Below are 22,921 nucleotides of genomic sequence, written 5' to 3'. Positions count from 1 at the left end.
CAGGGCCAGGGAGGGGCAGCTCTTTGTCCCCTTTAAGCTATTTATAGCAGCTCACACTTGTGGCGTGCTAACCACAGGCGGGCGCTGTCTAAGCACTTCGTACCATTATCTCACTTAAGGCTCCCACAAGCCTACCAGGTCCTTATATCACCTCCATTTTACAGAGATGGAAACCCAAGCACAGAGAGGTTAAGCAATCTGCCTTAGGCCACACAGCTGGCAAGCAGCGAGGCTGGGCCCAGACTCCTTACTCCCAGCCCGCTGCTGCTCTGTCTCTCCACCTCAGGGCTCAATGAGAACCACAGGGTGCATTGCCGAGCCCTGCAGGGGGAGGGACCTTGGGGGATGTTTCCATCCTCATATGGAGAAGCAGGGGGCAGCCAGGCCTGAGCCCCTGGTCGGGTTCCAGTCCTAAGACACCGGCCAGGAGCTCCGAACGTCATCGGCCAACACAAGGGCTCCCAGAAAACTCTTGTCAAAACCCAAACCTAACGATATTTATAGAAGTTATTTCCAAAGGAGCTGTTCAAATAAGACACCTTGTTACTCGATGTCGGGGAGGGTGGCCAGGAGAAGACACAGCGGCTTGGTTTTCCTTTTTCTTTTTTTCTCAGATCGTTGTCTTACTTTTCAAAATGGAATGACAGCGCCAGTCGTTGACGGGGAGCTCCTCCCCAACCCTTCGGTCCCGCGCCTGATCCTCGAAGGCCCTTTATCAAACACTCGGTCGTTTAAAGTGTTATTAAACGCCTTTTTTTTGGATTATAATTTTTACTCTTGATTATAGGATGACTATATAATCAAATATTCATTGGATAATGATGATTAAAATATATAATCCCCCAAAAGATGTTTAGAACAATTTCGGCTACCATTGACTTAATCAAGGGAATGGGGGATTAGCAGTGGAATGAAGGGGCGATTTTTTTTTAGAACTAATTTCGTGGTTCTCGTGGCTCTGAAACCAGAGGGAGAAGGGGGTCGACGGGGAAGATAGAAGACAAGGGTACAGTGGTCACCTCCAGCTGGGGGACCTCAGGCCTCCAGTGGCGACCAGGACGATGCCACCCTCGCAGACCGAGCTTGAGCCTGGCACAGGCTGGACACGCAGGGGCCGGCCTATGGGAACGGAGCACTGGGGACCCCAGCTCAGAACCGACTTGCAAACGGGGGGCAGGCCGCCCGCTGCCCTCCAGGACGTTGCTTCATAAACTGCAGCCCCTCTGACCAGCATTTGAACCCGACACTTCTGTGCAACCGCAAGGAAGGCCTCCAGGCCCACTCACGGCCTCCCCGGGTCCTCCTGCTGGAAGCCCGCTCAGACGCCACAGCCTGTCTTCCCAGAGGGGCCGCTCCTGGCTGGTTGGCCTGGGGTAGGCAGGGGGGAGTGCAGGAGGCTTGGCTCAACTCGGCTTGACACCCTTGACCAAGCTCATCGCCCGAGGTTTAGCCCAATACGTGCCTGGCTCCTGCCTCTTCCTAAACCAGAGGTGGTACAGGACAGACCTGTGTCCTCGGGATTCGGGTGGCCGGGTTCCAGGGGACAGGTTCACGAGCCTTGTCCCTAGGCCACCCTGCAGGGCGGGTGACTGTCTCTGATCCCTCAGAGAGGGGAACTGAACCTCAGAAAAGAAAAGGATCTGCCTGGAGGAGAGTCACACGGCCAGAAAGAGGCCGGCCTGGCGCTGGGCACCTCCCCTCTCCACTCCTGGGGCTGCGAGTGACCGTTAGGATGAAGCCAAGAGCAGCCGCGGGCGGGGCGGGGAAAGCTCCCCTTCTTGGTGGCCTGGCTGTGCCCCTCCCGTCCCTGCCACCCCTTCCAGGCCGGCAAGGCCTAAGCCCACAGCGCAGGAAGATAAGCAGACATTTGCCTGAGAATTAAGAGCTGATCGTTGACAGGCTGCAGAAACCTCCCCCGCCAACGGGCGCCGGTGCCCGGGCTGCTCCGGGAGGAGGGGAAGGGAAGGGAGAATTGGGGCCAGATGCCATAATCCATCTTTACACAAATCTGCAGCTAAAAGCTGGGAACATCCCTTCGTCCCACGTGCCAGGCTCCCTCCACAGAAGCCAAGGCCGAGGCCGCGCCAAGCCTTTCTTCCCGCCTGCGAGGACGGCTCCGAGTGACAGAGGCGTCCCCTGGATAAAGACATCTGTCGACTCCCGGACGGGCCTAGCTCAAAGCTGGGAGACAGGGGAGGCCAGAACCCGGCCGCCTCGCCAGGGGAGCTGGGCCGTGGACAGCCCTGACTTCGGGATGGAGGCTCGACGGATCCCGCCTCTGTCCCGGGCTGCTCGCTCGATCTGGAGGAGGGCTAAGTGTCATCATCCTGGCCTACGAGAACAGATTTGCCCCCAAACCTCAGACAGGCCCCAAGGGAGAAACTTCCCCAGTGAGGACACTGAGGCCTGGGGGTGTCAGGACCACCTCCCTCCAAAAAGACCCCTGGGCCCAGGTGAGCCTGACCATAACAGGTGCCGGTCAGCCCTCCTTTACCCCAGGCCTGCGTCCTCCCGGTAACATAAGCTGTGTTTGTCTGCCAGAGCCACTGCCACAAATATCCCAGACGAGGCAGGACTTAAACAACGGAAATTTATTGCCTTTCAGTTCTGGAGGCTGCACGTCCAAGACCCAGATATCGGCAGGGCTGGTTCCTTCTGAGGCCTCTCCCCGTGGCGTGTGGATGCCGTCTTCTCCCTGTGTCCCCACGTCTTCCCTTGGTGTGTGTGTCCTCATCTCTTCTTCTTATAGGATGTCAGTCCTATTGGAGCAGAGCCACCCTAGCGACCTCATTTGACCTTAATTCCCTCTTTAAAGACCCCACCCCCAAATACAGCCGCTCTCTGAGGTGTGGGGTTAGGGCTGCAACGTGTGGATTTTGAGCGGACACAATTCAGACGGGGACACACGTTATCCCCCTAAACCCTCACTGTCGCCTCAGGAGGAACCTGGAGGACGCCTCCCCACGCTGCTGAGACCCTGCTGGCCCCACCTCGCTGGGGCACCGCTCAGCCCGACCTCTAAGCTTTCAGAGGGAGGGATCCCGAAACCAGCTCGGAGGGAGGCAGTCGGGGGGTGGGAAATGAAACCAGAGGGCCTTCCACCCTTCCCGTGGCTGCAGCTCGGCTCTGGAGGGGTCTGCCGAGGTCGGGGAAAAGACTGTGGGGACATCCAGGTGAGCGGCGGGGACCTGAGGTTGCCCCTTGCAGAGGAGAGGAGGGGACCCCGGAAAACGAAGGGTCCACTCAGTGAGCCAGCTGGGCTACAGATGGCTCCCACCCCCACTGCCCCACCGCCCTTCCTGCCAGGCCCCTGCCCAGAACGGTGCCCCAGGAGCCTTCCGTGAGCCCAACGACCCAGCCCGGAGTCCCTCTGACCTCTGAGCTCCTGCCGCCCGCTCCAGGCAAAGTGACCCCGAACGGCTGCCCTCACCAGCCCGCAGAGCCACTGTGAGGACCACCAACGATGGTGCGGTGCCAACCCTGAGCGCTCCCATGAACGTCAGGGTCCTCGCTGCCCCCCAGCCCCACGCTCACCATGAGGAGCCGGAAGGGAGCTGGGCAGCATCTCACCTCTGGAGAGCGGCCTCGGACAGCCAAGGATGGACACTCGGAGGAGCGCACCTGTGCCCCGGCCCAGCCTCCAGGGCCCCCGGCCTCAAGGTCAAGGCTCTGAGTAAGGCCCGTCCAGCGTCCAGGTCCAGCTCCCTCAGTGTGTCCCCAAGCAGGGTCCCACGTAAGCTCGGCTCTCCAGTCCTTGGCTCCTCCCTTGGCCCCTGGGGCAGACCCTCCTCAATCCACGCCCCTGGCCCAGTGGGCAGTAAATAGGTTTGACCCATCGGCCTCCCTCCCACACAGAGCTCCAGGAGGGCGGGGCCACGTGCATTAACCATGTTTTCTTATGTTCTGTAGTCTTTTTTTTTTCTGAGGAAGATTAGACCTGAGCTAACATCTGCTGCCAATCCTCCTCTTTTTGCTGAGGAAGACTGGCCCTGAGCTGACATCCGTGTCGATCTTCCTCTATTTTATATGAGGGACGCCTGCCACGGTGTGGCTTGATAAGCGGTGCATAGGTCTGCACCCAGGATCCGAACCTGAGAACCCCAGGCTGGCAAAGCAGAATGTGTGAACTTAACCGCTGCGCCACTGGGCTGGCCCCTGTTCTGTATTCTTGACGTTCTGGCATCTGGGGCCTCGCTGGCTGGGGACCGATGGACCCCCAGGGCTGGCCAACTATTAGAGATAGTGAAGGACTCACCCAGGAGCACGCCTTTCAAATGCAAACCAACCAATCAGAGCCCACCTCAGCGACTTCCTTTCTCTGGCCCTTTTCCTCCGGCAGGCGATATTCCTCTGCCTTCATCACTCAGGGCCAGGTACCAGGCCACTAGGGACAGTCCCCAGAGCCCAGAGCCCGCTGGAATTATTCAAACTACCCAATCCTAAGCCTGGTCAGACTTGCCAATGCTGCCCGGACCATTCCACCCCTGGAGAACCACACTTAAGGGTCCGGGTCATGCTGTCTCCCTGGCTCCCTCTGCCTCCTGACCCACCCTGGTGCCTCCCCACGTGGCCCTGTGTGCTGTGCACGCTCCTGTTTCCAGGGATCTGGGTATGAACGTCTTCCTCCGTGGCAGTCCTTTCTGCGTGTCTTACCACGCCTGACTGAGGCAAACCTTGGGGGCATTTTAACACCCGCGTCTGACCAGTTCTCACAGGCTCCCTGGAGCCCCAAAGGCATCTGTATCATCCCCGAGTCTGAAGATGGTTGGGGCGTGCTGCTCCGGGCACGTGGCTGGAGACACATGAGCATGGGGGGGAACGGGATGCAATAGCTTCAAGCAGGGGGAAGCTCCACCCTGAGGTTCAGCGTCTATGCTGGCAGGGCCACTGCCGAGCTGGCTCAGACGTTCTGCAGACGGGACAGCTTTGCTACGGAGCTGACTGTCAGAACCTCAGACTTACAACCAGTAAGGACGACAGGGTTGGGCGACTGTGACACTGACTTACTGACAGAAAAAACAAAGCGAAACCAGACAAGCGTCCCCCCACCCTCCACCCAGATCACAAACTTCTCCTGGGGCTCCTGGGACATACCCGACGTGACCCAGGGGAGGAGGGCGGAGTGGAGGCCCCTGGGTCCAGTCAAGCTCTTCTTGCTCAAGGCTCAGAGCAGACCCAATATGAATGCCCACCCTCTCTCTGGCTACGCCCCCCCACCCCCAGGTTCTAGGTCAAGCCTCGCTCCCTGGGAAGCTGGGACCAACTGCTCCAGCCAACCTGCCGGGGCTCATACCAGCCACAGACTCAGTCCTGCTTTTCCGTGGCTCTCTGTGGCCTCTCCACCCTCCATGGAGCAGTGGAGGTGGGAGGAAGCCAAGGGGGAGGCTGGCCAGTCCTCCTGCCTGCCACAGGCCTGGCCTCAACCCTGCAGGGTCTGCTGGTCTCAGGGACTGCGGTGCCAGGGGTCCCAGCTGGTGTTCCCACTCTGGCAGCAGCGGCCCTTCCATCCCCAGGCCCCCATCCCCAGCGGGCAAAGGGCGAGGTCAAGACCAGCGTCCTCTGGGGTGGGGGCTGGCAGCCCCCAGCGAAGCAGCTGCTTTGGACTTTGCAGAGGTTAGAAGGAATCCCAGAGAGGGCTTGGCCACGGGTCAGGGCCTTAAGGGAGGCGGGGTTGGACTAAAAGGAGCCAAGAGGAGCTGGGAGGGACAGAGGGAAGCGGGGGCCCAGAGAAGAAAGGAGGAAGGAGACAGGCAGACAGTGGGTGTCTGTTCCAGAGTGAGGAAGGAACCCCCCCCCCCACCATCACCAGTGTCCTAGCTCCAGAGACCCAGCAATGTGACTGGGGGGGAATGGATCCGCCTTGGCTCTTGCCCTCCACCCTCCCAACTCCTCAGCAAGTCCCCTCTGCTGGTCCCTCTAGCTGCTCCACCGTCACCCCCTCTCACAGCTCGACTTCACCTCCCTCCGCCTGGGGGGGCTGCCCTTGGATTTCCCAGTAAACAGCCTCTGAGACGGAGCTTCACCGGCCTGGGCGAGGCTTAGAGGAGGAGCGGGGAGGGAGGTGGGGTTGGGCCCAGGAGGAAGTTGAACCGCACCGTGGTTGCAACAGAGGCCTCAGCTGTCCTATGGGAAAGAGCTCAGAGCTGGGTCGTTCAGAGCAGGCCAGCCTTTGGACTTGCAGTGAAGCAGTCATGGGATGCGGGTGGAGGGGGCCCAACTTTGGGGGGCAGCTCCCTTCAGCCAGGGGCCATGCTGAGGGAGGGCTCGGCTGTGGCCCGGGCAGTCAGGGATGAGCGAGCGTGCACAAGCAGAGGGAGACAGGACACGTTGCAGCATCCGCTCGCTGGGCCCCCTTCAGCCAGTCTTCGTAGCTCCAGTTAGGGCACGACCCTCCTAGCTCCCACCCTGCCTTGTATGACCTCCCAGCCCTAAGCGGTGGCCCCACCTGTCTCTCCACCTCGCCCCCTCCCCACCCCCTTGCTCACTCTCCTGGAACTCTCGGTTGTGCCTAAAATTGCCGTGTGAAGTCAGCCCCACTTTCCTTTCCCTAAAACAGAGACCGTGAGAGCGCCCACCCCACAGGTTCTCTTGAGCGAGCGCCTGAGATGCTAAAGGCATTGTCCTGGGACAAACGTCCCCTGCTGTCATTACCCTCGGCACCGTCCATTCTCACGGGGCCTGTCCATCCACGGGGATCTGCTTCCGGCGCCAAAACACTGGTGGAGAAGGCAGGCACCCAGGCGGTCCAGCACACCTGGGCGCCCACCGCAGAGCCTGGACAGCACCCGGGCCTGGGACGGCCAGACAGGCTGAGGCCCTGGGCGGGCGGACTGGAAGGACAAGGGTCCAGCGCCCTTGTGGAGAAGTTCCCGGCATCTGGTGGGTGCTGCTGTCCTGGCTGTTGGAGGACATTTCTCATACCCCTGCCCTCCCTGGGGGGCTGTGTGCTGAGGATGCAGGAGAGAGATAGGGGACCTCCAGCCGCTCGAGGTGCAGGCGGAGGTGGGGAAGGCGGCTTTGAAAACCCTGCCAGTGTATCAACACGCTTGATGAGGGCAGCGTTGTAGTTACACTCTTTAAATTAAGTGAATAATTAAAAAGAAGTTGATTATCAATTAGCTAATTAAATAATCCATTTTACTTTCATATTCCCGCTTTTTCCCTATTTTTTTTTTATCTTCCTTACTTTTTTCTTTCCTTTTTTTCCTTTTTTTTTTTTTTCTTTTTTGGTTAATCACTGTGGCCGCGGTAATGAGCCGCCTCGGGTTGCCAAGCAACCGGCTCCCAGTTAAACAGGCGCAGCTGCCTGGTCGGCGCTGACGGCTGCGGGGCTCGGGCCAGGCCGCGCTGCGGGGGGCGGCGGGGGGCGGGGGACCCTCTGCGGCTCCCCGCGTGCGGCCGTCCGGCCCGCGGTCCCGCCAGTCCGCCCCATCGCCCCAGCCAGCGCCGTCCGCACCCCTTCCGAGCCCCTGGCTGCCTCGCCCATCACAGCGCTGGGGGCCTCAGTTTCCCCGCTGCGGGCGCAGGGCCGAGAGGACTGGCTGCGCTGGGCTCAGGCCGCTGCAATGGGGGCAGGAGGAGGCAGGGGGTCCGAGGCCTGCGCGCCCCCTACGCGGGTACCCTGGGGACTAGGGGCGGGAGGGGGCTCCGGGGAGCCGCTGGGGGAGGTGGCCTGAGCCGCCCGCCAGGGACGGGGCAGCGGGAGCGCGCGCCCTCCGTGGACCCCGTGTCCGAAGCCGAGGGGACAGCTGGCTACGTCGAGCCTCTTGACCACCGCCGCCTCGGGTTCCAGGCAGGTCCCATCGCGCGCGCGCTCGGCCGGCCGACCCCGTTCGTGCGCACCCAGAGCTCCCAGCCGCGCCCCCTCGGCCCCACCCGTATCCTCACACGGGGCCACCCGCGCCTGCCCGGATCTCTCTTGGGGGTGGGGGTGGGGGTGGGGGTGGGGGTGGGGGTGGGGGTCTCCGCCTCAGTGTCCGCCCGTCCGTCCGTCCGTCTGTCTTCCGCGCTCTTGGACGGTCTCCCCGCCTCTCTCGCGCTCTCCACCCCGCCCCGACTCGTCGTTGTGTTTTCTTTTTTCTTTTTTTTTCTCTAATTCTCCGGAGTTACTCTTTTGTTGCCAATTGTTTCTGTGCCCCGAGGCCACGCTGTAAATGAGATGTTACATCTGTACCGAGCTAAGTAAACACTTTAGAGATGAATAAATAACGAAATGGTCATCTCGGGGACCGGAACGGCTGCCAGGGCTCCGGCCGGCGGGTCTGCGTCCTTCCGCTGCCGAGGCGTCGCCGTTGGGGGTGGTGGGTTGGGAGCTGGTGTCTGTCCCCCTTCCCCCGTGGCGTGGCCCACCCCGGCCCGGCCGCCCCTCCGTCAAGGGTCCCTCCTCGGCTCCTGCTTTCCTCCATCTCCCAAATTCTCCTCTGGGCTCCAAGCATTTTTTCCCCCCCCAGATCTCGTTTGGGATTCATCGCTGCCCCCACCGCTTTTCATACAAAAACTGATTGTCACTGAGGCTCTTAACGCTGGGTTCACCACCGAATGTGTCTTCTCAGGGATGGCAGAGTGGCTCTGGGTGGTCACCAGGGAGGAAGGCCCCCGGCACTGTCCACCCACCAAAGCACTGCCACCCCAGGAGGGGCTGGGGGCCTGTGGGCATCTGGCCTGGAGCTGACAAATTGTCAGGAAGGAGAAAAACACCAGCCAAGGGGGCAGCCGGAGCCCCAGCTCCCAGCCCCGCAGCACGGGCTGCGCTGGAGGAAGCGGGCAGGCCTCCACCGGGCACCGAAGAGAGGCTGAACTTCGCAATTATCCCCGATAACAAGAACAAATGGAAAAGCACTCATTGAGTAACTGATACCAATTATGAAACCCGGCTTTGGAGTCTGGAATAAATGATAGGGGAATTGGCCCGAGAGGGAAGGGGAGCAGACGTGTTATTATTTACGCCAGATTAAGAAAAGTATCCAATTTGCTGGCCATCTCCCTCCCCGTGGGAATTGGCATCAATTTTATTATTGTTCCTCCGATTTTAATATTCTCTAAATGAATTACCATCGAGCGAGGTAGTTAGTCAATAGTTTAATGCAATTAATTATCTTTAAATCGCTTTGTTATCTTTTTTTTTTTTTTTTGAGAGAGAGAGGCAGAGAGACAACTCCAGTAAGCACTTGTTTACAGGAAATGAGAGAGAGAGAGAGAGAGGGAGGTTGGTTTTGCAGGCTAGGGGCCCAGGGACCCTGGAATAGAGCCCCTGATCAGGGGGGTCCCCTGGTCCAGAAGCAGGGTGGCCTTGAATCCCGAATTCATGGACAACGCAGGGAGACCCTCCACCGTGGCTGAACCTGGTCCCTGTGGGGTGCCAAGCAGCCCAGCAGGGCAACCTGGACACTCTGTGTAGCTGGGACACCTCCCACCACAGCTGGAGCCTCTGTGTTTTGCTTTGCTTATTTTTTTGTTTAAGTTGATCAGGAAAAAAGAAAAAAAAAAAAACTCACAGGCCACTCCCGCCAGTGTTTCTTTTCTGGACTCTCCCTGGCCCTGCCCTGGTGAGATGGAGGCCAGCTCCCGGTGTGGCAGGCAGAACAGCCAGGCTGGCGCTCTGTAGTTGCCCGGGGCTTCTCCTCCTCCAAGAGACAAGGGAGGGTGGCCGTGGGCAAAGGACTTGGAAGACAGAGGACTGCAATGGGAGGACCAATGGGAATCGGATGTTATTTTCAGGTTACTGCATCCCGGCTTCCTTCTTGTTTATGGGGTGGGGAAGGCCTCACCTCCCTCCCACACACACAGCCTAAAGTGTCCCCCAGACTATTGTGGACTCTGCAGAGCTCCCTCAGGGCCCCCTTTGGATCCCCAGCACCAGGGGAAGACGCCTCAGGCCCGCCAGCCTGCTCCCCACTGCTCTCTCCAGAACTCAGGGGCCCTGGCCAGGGGCCCGAGCGGCTGGAAGGTCCTCCTCTCCTTGGTTCCCAGCTGCCTGTTCTTGTCCACTGCGCTGATTCGAAGCAAGAGGGGGCAGCCATCTCAAGCTCGAACTGAGGGCCGACTTTTTTCCAGAAAAAGCCCTCTTCCGGCGTGTTTCACGGTCCTGACCACAAACGCGGGAAAACAAAGTTGTCTGCTGTGAGGTCTGGCCCTCGGAACATCCGCTAACAAGGAAAGGGAGGAGAGGAAAGGGAGGCACGAACTCTTTCCTAGCAGATTAGAGTCAGTTCTCCATGAGACCAGGACACCAGACAGAGGGGTGTTGTGGGTGATGCTCAGGGGATTGGCAGAGTCATGCTGGTAGACGGATTATAGATAATAGATAGCCTTGTAAATAATCACTCGCCTAGGCCAGGCTTTGACCAAGAAAGCACCCTAACGCGCAGGGGGACCAAGCTAACACAGGGTGCGTGGTAACTGATCCCATCGCCACACGTCTGCTGAGTCCACACAGCGTGGCTGTGAGAGTGCAGGTGGGCGAAGGGACAGCAGTGTGTCACCCCGACGCCAACAAGCCTCTCCAGAATGCCAAGACAGTCCCCGAGAATTTTCCTCTTCCTCCCACGGAGCCACAGACCAGCCCCCAAAAGAAATACTGGAGCTTCTCACCATTCAGCGAAAACTGAATTCTCCCGAAACGGCACCGTAGACAGGACCTGGTATTTCATAGTACTTTAAAAGTAATATTCCGTGTATTCGGTGCTGTGAAATAGGACCCCGGGAACGCTCGGAGACATAAAAAGAGTAATTTCTCAGTGGGGGGTGGGGGTGGGGTTGTCCGTTTCCAATTCAGGGCCTGGACCGCTGGAACCTGGGGCCAGGACACTTGGATCAGACCAGGGTGGCGGGGTCCTCACTGGCCAGGAGGGCCAGCCGGGCTCCCCCTCCCCCCCCCCACCCCCCGCCCCTCGCAGATCCCAGGTCCCACATCTGGAATTGGCATCAGGGGCACTGCCGGCTCAGGAAGTTCTCACACTTCACGACTCATTAACCGCGGGGCCTGGATTCCTGGGGAAAGGGGACGAGGGCAGGAGCTATGCTGGGGGCTGGGGTTGAGGATAAGTGCCCCCGCCCAGTGCCTTGGACAACAGCTGGCCCAGAAGGAGGGGGTGGGGCATGATCTCCAGGGGAGCCCCCTCCCCAAGGCTTGGGAGCTCCCCAGTGACCACCTCAGCAGGGCAGCCTGAAAGGCCTTGGTGGGGAGGGCGGCAGGCCCGACTCGGAAAGAGAGGAACTGCCTTCAGATTCCGGAAAGCCCCATGTCCGGTTGGGGAGGGAGGCTGGGCCCTTGATGGAGTGGACAGAGGGGGTAGGTGGGGCCACCTCTCAGATGAGCTCTGGGGCCTCCGAGTATGATTTCACTGGCACCAAGGACACGGAGGGGGACAGTGCCAGCTCTGCCACCCCAGAAGCTGCTGGTCCCTCTGGCGAGGTCTCTGGGGCCAGGGGGCCTCGCAGCCTGCCCTCCTCGCTCTTTCATTTGACGGTTACTGATACTGCCTTATGTCTGAAGGGGATAATACTGGGTGCTTAAAATTACAATTGCTTCTACTTAAATTTATTTGATGGCCGGAGCGCTCCCGTTATATATCCGTATATGGGTTTTCAATATCTTAAATGTTTAAAAAGGTTTTATTCTGTACTTACACTGAGTGAAATTAAAAAGAAACAGAAAAATGTTTGAAAATGAAGTGCATTATGTTTAATAAATTTAAAATGAACAAAGACTGCTATATTGCCAGCAATATCATTCCTTGCCCAGGGGCATTAATAAAGACTGGAGGTTTGGAAAAACAATATTTTCTATTAAAATTCTGCGCTGTGTTTCAATATTAAAAGGATATGTGATGAATTTCCAGTGTTACCCAGACGGGGTCAGAGATTAATTTCATTTCTTTCTGGTCAGCATTCTGTCGATAATTAATCAAAAGCAGAGTTTCTTAATGAAACACTTTTCATAAGGTGATAATTAGCAGGAAAGAGGCGGCCCGCAGACAGTCCCGCGAGCTAATAAGCGGCAAGGCGCGGGGCTGGGTCCTGGGGGCCGGGGGGCGGGGGCTGCGGGGACACCGGCTCCCCAGGGAAGGGGCTGAGCTCGGTGAGCGGAGTCCTCGCTCGGCCCAGCCCTGAGCTCCGGCCGCTCTGCAGACCAGCTCCGGCCCAGGGCGGGAGCCGGAGAAGCGGGAGCGCCGAGGGTCTGGCTGGGCCAACCCCGGCCTGTCCCAGAGCGCTGTGTGACCTTAGGCAAGTCTCTTCCCCTCTCTGGGCTTCGGCGCTCCTTCCCATCGGAGGAGCAGCTCAGAGGAGAACCTCTCTGGCCTCGGGGCGCAGAGTCTGGCTTCGTCCTGGCCGGCCACCCTCCCCCGCACAACTCCGCGGGGGCACGGACCCAGGGAGCCCGTAGCCCAGCCAAACTCCTGCCCGCCGTTCGGCTCCTTTGGGCCCGGCTGCCAGCGCCAGGCCGAGCCCGCGGGCCCGCGGCGCGGAAGCCTAGGAGGCCGCAAGGAGGGAGGGGGAGCGAGCGAGCGAGCGAGGGAGGGAGCGGAGGAAGAGGAGGAGGGGGTGGAGGCGTCCGCAGACAGAGGGGGATTATTAGTGCATTATAAAATTACTAAAAATAAATGGAAAACAATTAAGGGGTTCAAGAGTAAATAAAGTTAATGAAACAAAATTAGCAGCAATTAGCGGCGGCGCCCGCGCGCCCACGCTCGCTCCCCGCCGCCCGGCGCGCACGACTCGGAGCCTGGGGGCTCCGGGCGGCGAACAAAGGCCTCCCGCCCGGCCGCCCCGCGCTGCCCGGGGGTCCACCCGGCGCCCCGGCCCGGGCAGCGGCTGGACGGCGGCCGCGCGCACCCCCCGCGCCCCGGGTGCGCCCTAATCCCGGCCGAGCGGCAGGTGCCGGGGTGCCACGGCGGGCTGGCCTGCCCGGCGCCGCTCGGAGACGCTGCAAACTTTCCGATAACGCGGAGAGGCGGGGGTTCTGTGCAGATGAGATCATCGATAGTTATTGAAAGTCCCCAAATAGGATTTACCAAGCGGGCTCCTGCGCCTTTAATAGAATTCTAGATAATCTTTTATCACAACAAGACACCCATAGAATTATTTAAACAGATCGGACGGCTGCAGCAGCAAATTTCAATTACTCTAATGCTTTAATAAATGTGGTGCGTGTGTATTAAATTCGAGCTTCTTAATCCAAATTTTACGATTTAACTGCTCTGATTTTTCATTACTGCAACACCCACACGCCGCAATGGCCCCGCTCCCTTCCTGGGGAGGGCGATCCGGGCTCGGAAAAGCCGAGGAGGGGAGCGCGGGGCGCGCGGCGGCCGCGAGAAGGGAGCCAGAGGCCGCAAGGGGCACCAGGCGCAAGGAGAGCGCGCCGTGGGCAGGAGGGGAGGACGAAGCGAGGAGGGGCCCTGGGGGCCCCTGCACCCCGCTCCTCTCCAGCGCGGGGCGTCTTGCCCCAACGTCCCCCCTGCACACTCTCATCGCGGCTCTGCAGAGCCTGGCCGTTCCCCGAACCGGGAGCTCCGTCCGGACCACCTACGGGGGGCGCGCCGGGCAGAAGGGGACAGGAGGCAGGGCGGCGGTGTGCAGGCCCAGCTCCTGCCTGAGCGCTCCAGGGAACCGAGGGACCCCACCAGGGCCTCCCCTTGGGCGCCCCCTTCTCTCCTGTCTCTTCGACCCTAAACGAGGGGAAGTGAGACCCAGGCGCCCAGGATGCGCCCCTGCACCCCTTATACCCCACCCACCCCCGCCGCCACCCAGAAGGCTGCCCCCCAACACAGGCGGAGCAGAGGGGCGGGCTCCACGGCCTGGACCGGGCAGCTGGGAGCCCCGCCGCGCCTCCTCCACGCGGCGTGGCCTGGGAAGCACAGCGAAGGCCGAGGAGGAAACTGAGGCCCGGAGCTCGAGCCTCGATTTCTCTGGACCCTCTGGGGGAGGCAGAGGTGGTGGGCTGAACCAGGCGGAGAGCTGCGTTCTGGCTTTGGAAGAAAGGGAAGGAGCGTGGAAGGCGAGGCTCCCGTCCTGGGGCTGGCTCTTATCCCAAACTCGCCCTGTTTCCCTCGGTGCCGCCCCCCATACCCCACCGCCGCCCACCCCTGTCCTCGGCTCGCACGGCCGGGGCCGACCCGGCTGAGCAGCGAATTGGGCTGGTCCAGAGGCGTCGATCTCTCATAATCTTTGTTTAATGTTGCATTTCTAAGCTCCGTATTAAGCAGCGGTATGGGCGGCTGGATATTTAGTTGTATATAATTTACACCCTGATCCTGAATCGATCCGACACCTCCGGATGGAGTCTCTCTCATTTTTCACGCTCCTTCCGAGGTGCCGAAATAATACCCTCTCATTAGGAGACTGCGAGGCCTGGCTAATTTATCCAAACTGTCAGGGGCTTGTACAACCTCGGGTTAAAAATAAATCAGCAAAGAAACAACACCCTTCTCTCCCTACTCCCGCAGCCCCCGCCCCGTCCCCACCCCCACCGAACCGATTTATCAACAAAATTAAACCAGCCTGCATCTCACCGATTGACTAGCAAACAGCAGAGCATTCTGAGCCTCGGCGGCGGCGTGGCGGCCCGCGGTGCCCGCCAGGGCCCGGCAGTCACTAGACAGCCCGGGCGCGCGCGGAGCAATCCACACCCATCGCCCCTGGGCTCCCCCCCCCATCCCGCCCCGCACCGGGAGACCCCGGCCCGGGAGCCGGAGAGGCCCCGACCCTCGCTCCCACGCACGCACCTCGGAACAGGACTCATTCTAGAGCATCCGCCTAGAACAGCCGAGAACCGGGGCAGGGGCCGCGCCCTCCGCTCCCCGGCTCTCCGGACCCGACGCCCTGACAGCCACACCCGCGCGGCACCCTCCCTCCCCGCCGGCTCCTTTACCACCAGGACGACCACTTCGCCTGCCAAGTGACCCAGGGGTCGAGCATAGATGCCCTCATCCCCCCCTCGCCCCCACGCATGCCTCCGCAGCCCCCTACAAAGCCCCTACTCGGTTCTTCCCTATCACCCCAAATCTACCGCACCCACACACGCGCGGGGGGGGGGGGTGGTAGCGGGGGTGGGGGTGGAGGTGGAGGTGGAGGGAGTCCTTTTTTTTTTTTTTTCCTTTTGCAAAATTAAAAAATCATTAGTTGACTCGGGGTAGCTGATTCAGAAGAGCTCGCCTTGCAAATGAGACTCTTGAAATCACGTCGATAATTAATTGTGCAAATTTGTTTCTATTAAATAAAAATAACACGTATTGAAGAACTCAATTAGCATTAATTAAGCTTGGTATCCTAATTTGGAAGTTGTGTAATAGAAAACAAGCGTTTTGGAGGGTGTTTTCTTTCCCCCCTCTCTCCCCCTCCTCCTCTCCTCTGCCTGCCTCTCTCTCCCGCTCCCCCTCTCTCCGCCGCTCCTCCTCGGCCGCTGTAGCCTTTGGGCTGCATCCTTCTCCTTGGAGAATTGGAAATGAGAAATGGAGATGGGGAATCAGGAGGTGCTAAATTAACTGCCTGATCTGCACTTATTGCTGCATACACATCCCCCCATTACGGCGCCTTTCTGCAGCTCGGTTCTTAATATTCTAGGCATGGCGAGCCGTCTAGATAGCAGATTTATCAAATGGGAAAATGAATGTATGATGATCAGTTAAATTGAAAATCAGCGCCTGCATGACAGCTCGACCTGACACCTCCGTAATTAGAAAGAAAAATGATGGCGTCGGATGCATAATAGAGCAAAAACAATTTACACTCTCCCATAATGATCCGGCGTTCAAATTGAAAATTTCTCCTGGTAGAAATTGAATTCATAAAGTATGATTCATGAAGGACACATCTCCTGGAGGCTGGCTCGACCAGATCGATTGATAGTTTGTCTAGAATCACACAGCCTGCTGCTTTTGGGGCTTTCAGAAAAAAGCTAAACTGTTTAAGTAAATCAGTAATTTCACCTTAAGGACACGAGTGTGCAGCCAGCGATACTCCAGGATTCAAACTGCAAATCCATTAAACATGAGGCCTTCCCCCCCCCACACACACACACTCGGTGCAGCCGCCACCGAAATGAACAGCTGCAAATGGAAGGAAGGAGGCGATTTATCGCTGCCAGACAAATTGTTCACCTTAGATAAAATAACCGGCATTTTACGCACAATTTTCTGCTACAATTTCATAATTTAAATGACACTTTAAATACAGTTTAATGGGGGTGGGAGTGGAGAAAACGGGAATTGACTGCAGGCCAAGGGCCAGACCGGACTGGCCGGAGACAAAGGGTCGGAGGCCGCGCCGGCGGGATGGGCATCCGGCCGGCTCCGGTGGAGAGGGGGCTGCGGGGCCTGCGGGGGCTGCGGAGCGCAGGAGCCCAAGCCTGTGGCCGAAGCCGGGCGGCCTGGTCCGAAGCCCCACGCCCCCTCCCCGCCGACGCGAGGCCTCCACCGGGGGCGGCCTGTCCCCGAGTTGGGCCGCCAGCGCCGCCGGCCGTCTCCTTCCCGCCGCTTCGCCCCTCTCCTGCTCTTCCTTCCTCCTCACTTTCTTTTGATCTAATTATTTTTCCTATAAGCTCGGTCTCCTAGAGAGCAAATATCAGAGTCACTGAGCGAAAATTATGTAAATATTATTAAAGGGACTCGGGCTCCGAAATTCATTTGCGCCCGCGCGCGAGGAGGAAAGCTGTCCTTCTGATTATTTTCAATTTATTTGCAAATAAAGGCCTGATGACCAGGAGGGATGAGGGATATCTAACGAGGCTGTAAACATAATTCCACTGCGCTCAGCCTCGCTGGAATTAATGGTTTTAATAATTGGGATCCCAATTTCTTGGGGGAATTGGTGGCTTTGGCGGCACCGAGGACCCAGCGCCCAGGAAAATTGAGGAGGGTGGGTTGGGATTTTGGGGGGTTGGGGGGGTGGAGGATTGGTGGCGGTTCACTTTGGGGTGGGGCGGCTGCGGGCACAGGAGGGGGCTACGGGCTGGCTGCAGGCTTCAGCCAAGTTTGCTAATATTTCTTCGCTGCAGATGTCCTGAAGCCCCCGAAGGGTCCCCCGGGGACCCGGACCCTATTAGAACAAATGTGCACTGCTTTTGTAAAGAGGCGCGTTGGCGGCGCCTGTCCTATTACAGGCGACACATGATCAATAGGCTGATAACGCAGCAACATCAATATAAGCGACAGAACAATGAGGGATATCATTGGGCATCTATCTTAATATAGCCGGCTACAAGAGCGCTGACAAAGAGTGCAGCTCATGAAAATTCCGCCCCACGATTCCCCATCTCCGCTCCAATATGCGCACGCACTCCCCCAGCTGCCGGCGCTATTATTCTCCAATTTCAATTTGACACCCCAGCCTTTCATGCTAATTCTATTATTGTAGGAAGTTTATGTGATTTCATATCACTAGAAATCGGTAATGTATAATAACCCTTTGGGCAAGAAACCCAGTCCCCGCAGCAGCCACCGGAAAATAATTACTTTCATATCAAAACTCTGCAGGAGCCCAGCGGCCCGGCCCTTGCAGCCCCCGGCTCCGTCACCCCGCGCCGCGCGCCCCGGCGTGTGCCAGCGCGCGGGGGTGCGCGCGGGGGCGCGTGTGCGTGTGTGTGCGCGCGTGTGTGCGGCGCCGGGGAGGAGGGGGGAGCGCGGGGGAGGGCAGGGGAGGGGGGAGCTGCAGATGCATAAATTTGTTCAATCAGAAAACACAAACACACACGCACACAAAAGGAGGCATTAAGCGCGGACCTCCGGGGAGGCGAGGAGCCTGGTCCCAGCCCCGCCCGCGGGGAGAGGCATGGAGGATGGAGGGGAGGAGGGGCCAGGCTGGGCCCTCGGAAATTGGAAAAAGACCGACCCGAGAGCTTGCGTTTGACCAGCTTTATTTATCAAAAATGGTACATATATAAATATTCTTAAACATTTTTGCATTTTACAAGGCTGAGGATTCTTGTTGTGGGTTTTTTTGGGGGGGTGGGGGAGGAGAGTAATGGGTTTTCTTTTTTTTTTTTGCTCCCTTGAGAGGAGGAGGGTCTGCGGTTGCTGCCTAGGTCCGAATTGATACAGCGTTTTTCTTAAAAAAAAAAATTAATAATAAAAGGAGGAAAACAGAAAAAAGAGGAGAAAGCAGTGTTTCTAAGCCGATCACCTGATTTCGTTGTGTGAGTCGCAGCCTGAGCGAGCGGGCGCGGGCCGGCTGAGCGCCTCTCTCGGCCGCCGCCGCCGCCGCCGCTCTCAGTCCATGTCCACCTCCTCGCTGTCCGGCGCGCTGGGTCCGGCCGCGGCGCCTGGCTCGGCGGCCCCGCAGATGGCCGGCTCCACCGCAGGGCTCGGCGCTCGCGGGCCGGGCCCGGGCGACGGCGCGAGCGGTGGCGGCGGCGGGGCCGCTGGGCAGGCGACCCCCGCGTCCGCGCAGTCCCCGCCGCCGCCCTCGGCCACCGCTGGGGTCGGGGCCCCCGGGGAGGCGACGGCGTCGGGGCTGCGGCGCGCGAAGGCCGAGTCCGGAGCGCCGCCGGACCCCGGGAAGGCCCCGAAGCTGGCCTGCGCGGGCGGTGCGGGCGGCACGGCGGGCGCGGGCGGCGCGTCCTTGGGCGCGGGTTCGGGCCCCGCGCCGCCCTTGAGCGCGGCCTGCGGCACCAGGAAGCCCAGTGGCTGCGTGATGGGGTAGAGCAGAAAGTGGCCCTTGCCGATGAGGGTCCGCGGCGCGCACGGCAGCCCGGGCGGGAAGTCCAGCCCCGCGGCGGCGGCGTTGGCGGGGGCGGCTTTCCGGCGCGGCGGCGAGTCGGACAGCAGGCTCTCCACGCTGAACGGGCTGGCCTTGGGCAGGCCCGCGGCGCCGCGCTCCGCCGCCGCCCCGGGCGCACACGGGGCCGCGTCCTTGTCCGCGGGGCGGCCTAGGCGCAGCTGCGCGCCGGCGCCGCTTCTTTGGCTCGGGTAAAAGGCGGGGTCGCAGGTGCCGGGCGCGGGCGGCTCACCCGGCGGAGCGGGCGCGGACCCGGCGGCGCCGGCGGCGTGCGCGCTAGGGCCCTTGGCCGCGGCGGCGGGCGGCGGCGGCGGCTCGGGCGGCTCCGGGGACAGGCCGCCGCCGCCGCTGTCGCTGTCGGAGCTGGGTGCGCTGTGCAGGGACAGGCCGCCGGGCGAGTGCAAGTGGCGGCTCTGGCTCTTGAGCAGCTTCTTCTCGTGCTTGCGCTTCTTCTTCTCCATCTTCTCCAGTTCCTTGCGCGCGATCTCCTCCGGGTCCATGGGCTCGCCACTGCACGTGGTCGGGTGTGAGTTGTGCGCCGGCCGCCCCGGGCCCTTCTTCGTGTTTTCCTTCTTCCTCCACTTAGCCCGGCGGTTTTGGAACCAGACCTAGAGCAGCCGGATAGGGGAAAGGAGGGCACAGTCAGGCGGCGGGCTTGCCGCTGGCCAGCTGTGGGGACTCCCCGCTCCCCCCAGACAGGCCTGCACGACCTCGGCTCCGGCCAGGGGGCGGGAGCCAAGCCACGCGGCCGGGCCGGCCCTGAGCTGGGTTTCGGCACTCAGGCTGCAGGTTCCAAAGAGCATCTTTTCCACCCAGAAAGAGGTCGATGGGGCCTCTCGGCAGCTTCCGGCTCCGGCTTCTCACCTCGGGGGAACTGGGAGCTGCCCCTTCGCTGGGCAGGGCCGGTCTGGCTCCTGCCCGAAGGCGACGGGTTCCTGGTCGGCACGCAAAGAGCAAGGCCCCTTCTTGCCCCTCCTGGCTTCTCACAGCTCGTGTTCTAAGCAGCCCGCCTGGCCTGGCGCTGACCGTCTGGCCCGAGGACCACAGGCAGCTGTGCTGAGCTGCCCTCCACACCTGTCTTCGGCCCCAGAGGGAGACTGAGTCAAAGCCCAAATTCTGGGATTTCCCATGAAGGGAAATCTGGATGCTGCTGCTTCTAGAAGGGCCTAGGAAGCCAAACTTAGGGGCAAGGGGGCTTCAGCAGCCTGCCCTCCCAACCCCCCCCCCCCCCCCCCCGGAAAACACATTCACACACATCCTTCTTTCTGGAAGCTTCAGGCAAGGGCGCCAACGCTGCACTCTCAAACCAGTTGTGCGTGGCCTGCGTTGGGGAGGCAGGCAGGGAAGCAAGAGGCCAGCTGCCCGCCTTCTGGGGAAGAGGCCTGGGCCGGTCTTGCCTCCTCCCCTCTCTCTGCAGGCCTGGCCCTGAGGAGCCTCACAGGGCTCTCGCTCCACTCTCCGACAGAGTCAGTCGAATCTCGTCCAAACCCCAGGCATAGTACCCTCCCCAGGAGATCTCCATCATTCGAATTCTTTGTTGAGGCCACAGAGAGACCCGGCACAATCATGGGCCTGGCCTGGTCACAGGCAGCCTTGTTCGTACCAAGGTGCCCTATAAAGCTGCAACGTCCCCAAGGCTGTAACGGTCCATCCCTGTCGTCCCCCCCCCCCAACTTTTAAAAAATATTTCTTTTATGGGTGCAAATTTCAGGCTGCTTTCTCACCAAGAAAACGACTCATTGCCATATTAAGGGGGAAACGAAGAGGTCTTGACTTCACTTAAGACACTCAGAACAAATTGGATAAAAGGATTTGCACACAGAAGAGGTCAAGAGGGGAGACCCAGCACAGGGCGAGAACACCTTTTCAGACAAAGATACCGGCGCTGAGCAGGCGTCCTGCCAGCCTCGGCCTCAAAGCCTCGAGCCCACAGCTGCGGCGGCACCGCTCACCACCCCACGCACCGAAAAACACCTCTGTACTTAGTGGAACACCACATTATGCACGATTCATCTTGAATTTTTAATCCACCAAAATGATGCTGTATTTTTAAAAGGAATACCGCCGGTAGTCTCCGAAGGAAAATCAAATTATGGGGGGAAAAAGAAAAAGAAATAACCGGGGGTATTAAAGATTCAGACACCTTTTTTTTCCCCTCAATGTGTTAATTGTTTCTAAGTTTCCGCCTCCCCTTCCTCAGCTGCTCCCTCCTGCAAAGCGATGAATAAATACATGTTTCCATCTGAATATTTTAGAGGCGAAAGGTAAACAAACAAACGCGTTGGCTCCAGGCTGGTGAGCCCAAGGCCCCGCGAGGGCGCCGAGGCGCGGGGTCTGCCCTCGCCAAGTCCGCGCGGCTGGCTCCTCGTCGCCGCCTCTCCCGCCCAAGCCTCCCCGAGACCCCATTTCGCACGGTCGCCGGGACCCCACCACGCAGCTCCCCGGTTCGGACGCAGCTGCGGTTCTCCAGCCGCCTCGGGTTTCAGGGGTTCCGACCTCCCTCTCCGAGAGGCGACGAGCCCCGGAACAGCCCCCGCCCCCGCAACCTTCCGGCAGCGCGCGCGGCGGGCTTGGAACCGAGGATGCGGTCTCCCACCCAGAACAAAGGCGGGGTCGGCGCCGGGCAGGCCCGGGGGCGGACGCTGGCTCCCGGCAGCGGCGGCAGCTCCTTACCTGGACTCGGGACTCGACCAGGTCCAGGCGCAGCGCCAGCGCCTCGCGCATGAACACGTCGGGATAGTGGCTCTCGTTGAACGCCTTCTCCAGCTCCTCCAGCTGCCAGCCGGTGAAGTTGGTGCGGGTGCGCCGCCGCTTGCAGCCCGGGCTCTCCTTGTCTGGGTCCCCCGAGTCTGCGGGCATGCACGGGGACGCCGCGCGGCTCAGCCACGCGCCCAGGCCAGATCCGTCCCCTTCTGCTACCTGCCGGCCACCCCTGAGTTCGGGGGCCACCGAGAGGGCGGGCGCGCGCCCCGTGCCGGGCGGAGGGCGGGGACCGAGGAGCGCCCCGGGGCCTCGGCAGCCGGCGACCGACCTCCTCCGCCGGACAAGGGTCCCCTGCTCCCCACCCCCTCCACCGCCTCCTTCCCGCCCGCCGCGCCTACCTGACAGCTTGAAGGGCTGGCTGTCGCCGCCTACCCCGCAGGCGGCCGGCAGCAGCGGCGTAGGGTTGACCACCGAGGCGGCGGCGGTGGCGCACGAGCCGCTGAGCAGCCCGTCGATGGAGAAGGGCACCGCGGCGGCGGCCGACTGCAGCTGGTGGCCCGCCAGCTCGTACACGTGGTGGTGGCCCAGCGGGTAGGGGAAGCCCACCACGCCGCCCAGCGAGCCCCCGAACTGGGCATGCGGGTGCTCCAGGAGGCGGCCGTCCATCATCTCGCGCGGGGGGCCGGCGGGGCGCGGGGGCGCGGGCCGGGGCCGGGGCGGGCCAGCGGCGGGAGGCGCGGATGGCGGCGGCGGCGGCGGCGGAGACAGGGACCCGGAGCCCTACACATGCTTCGCCCGCACTCCGGCGCTTTACTTTATCAACATCAAGCTCCCGATAATTAGCCGCGGCCGGGGGAATTTGGGACCAATAAGAAGCGCTAATCGGCTCTGACGTCAGAGGCGTGCTGGGTGCAAGAAAACGTTTTCCATATCGATTGCTAATTATACCTGACATGCACCTCAATAAACAGTATCAGGAACTGTCACAACAAGACGGGGAGGGGGGGCGGCAGGGAGGGGGGGGCGCGGCCGGGCGCTGGGCGGGCGCGGCCCCGGGCAGGGGCCCCTGGCGAGCCCCCCACTTCAATCCCGACTGGCCAAGCCCGCGCCTCCCCCCACCCCCGCCGGCTCCCCGCCCCTCCGCAAATCACTAATAGATTTCCCTTTAAAACATTCACCGGCGTGTTGTGGGGATTTTTCACCAGAAATGCTGTACTCTCTGAACCTTTAAAGTGATGTTGCTCCAATTACAGAGAGACATTGAGCGGCAAATAGACTGATCCAATAATAGGAGATTCATCATCCGCTCTTTCCGAAACTGTCACATTGAATTTAAAACTACAAGGGCTTCTCATCTCCCCGGCTCCAGGCGGCGGGGGAGAGGAGGAGGAGAGAGAGGAGCAGGAGGGAGCAGAGGGAGGAGGGTAATTCTAAAAGAGAATAACTCCTACAGAATGCAGCGCCCCGTCCGTAAAAAGGCATCACCGGTGCCCTCTCTGATTGA

General features: G+C 60.3%; 1 protein-coding gene across 1 annotated transcript; it reads right to left on the bottom strand.

The window, feature by feature from the left end:
• Positions 1–17,722: 17,722 nt before the first annotated feature.
• On the bottom strand, positions 17,723–22,190 carry UNCX (UNC homeobox). Its single transcript, XM_044747473.2, has 3 exons — positions 21,816–22,190; positions 21,388–21,563; positions 17,723–19,322 (listed from the first exon to the last, which is right to left on the bottom strand). Exons 1-3 carry the CDS (start codon positions 22,084–22,086, stop codon positions 18,207–18,209), a joined length of 1,563 nt encoding a protein of 520 aa, XP_044603408.2. The 5' UTR covers positions 22,087–22,190; the 3' UTR covers positions 17,723–18,206.
• Positions 22,191–22,921: the final 731 nt, after the last annotated feature.

This window comes from Equus asinus, chromosome 14 (assembly GCF_041296235.1).
Source record: "Equus asinus isolate D_3611 breed Donkey chromosome 14, EquAss-T2T_v2, whole genome shotgun sequence".
In the NCBI taxonomy this organism is placed as follows: Eukaryota; Metazoa; Chordata; class Mammalia; order Perissodactyla; family Equidae; genus Equus; species Equus asinus.
The sequence above is the reverse complement of the archived record's forward strand: the minus strand, read 5'-3'. Positions and strand labels throughout refer to the sequence as shown.

Coding starts and splice junctions, on each gene's coding strand:
- UNCX (XM_044747473.2), bottom strand. CDS start 22,086: ATGATGGACGGCCGCCTCCTGGAGCACCCGCATGCCCAGTTCGGGGGC. Junction 21,564..21,815: donor CCAGCCCTTCAAGCTGTCAG/GTAGGCGCGGCG, acceptor GCATGCCCGCAG/ACTCGGGGGACCCAGACAAG. Junction 19,323..21,387: donor TGGTCGAGTCCCGAGTCCAG/GTAAGGAGCTGC, acceptor CGGCTGCTCTAG/GTCTGGTTCCAAAACCGCCG.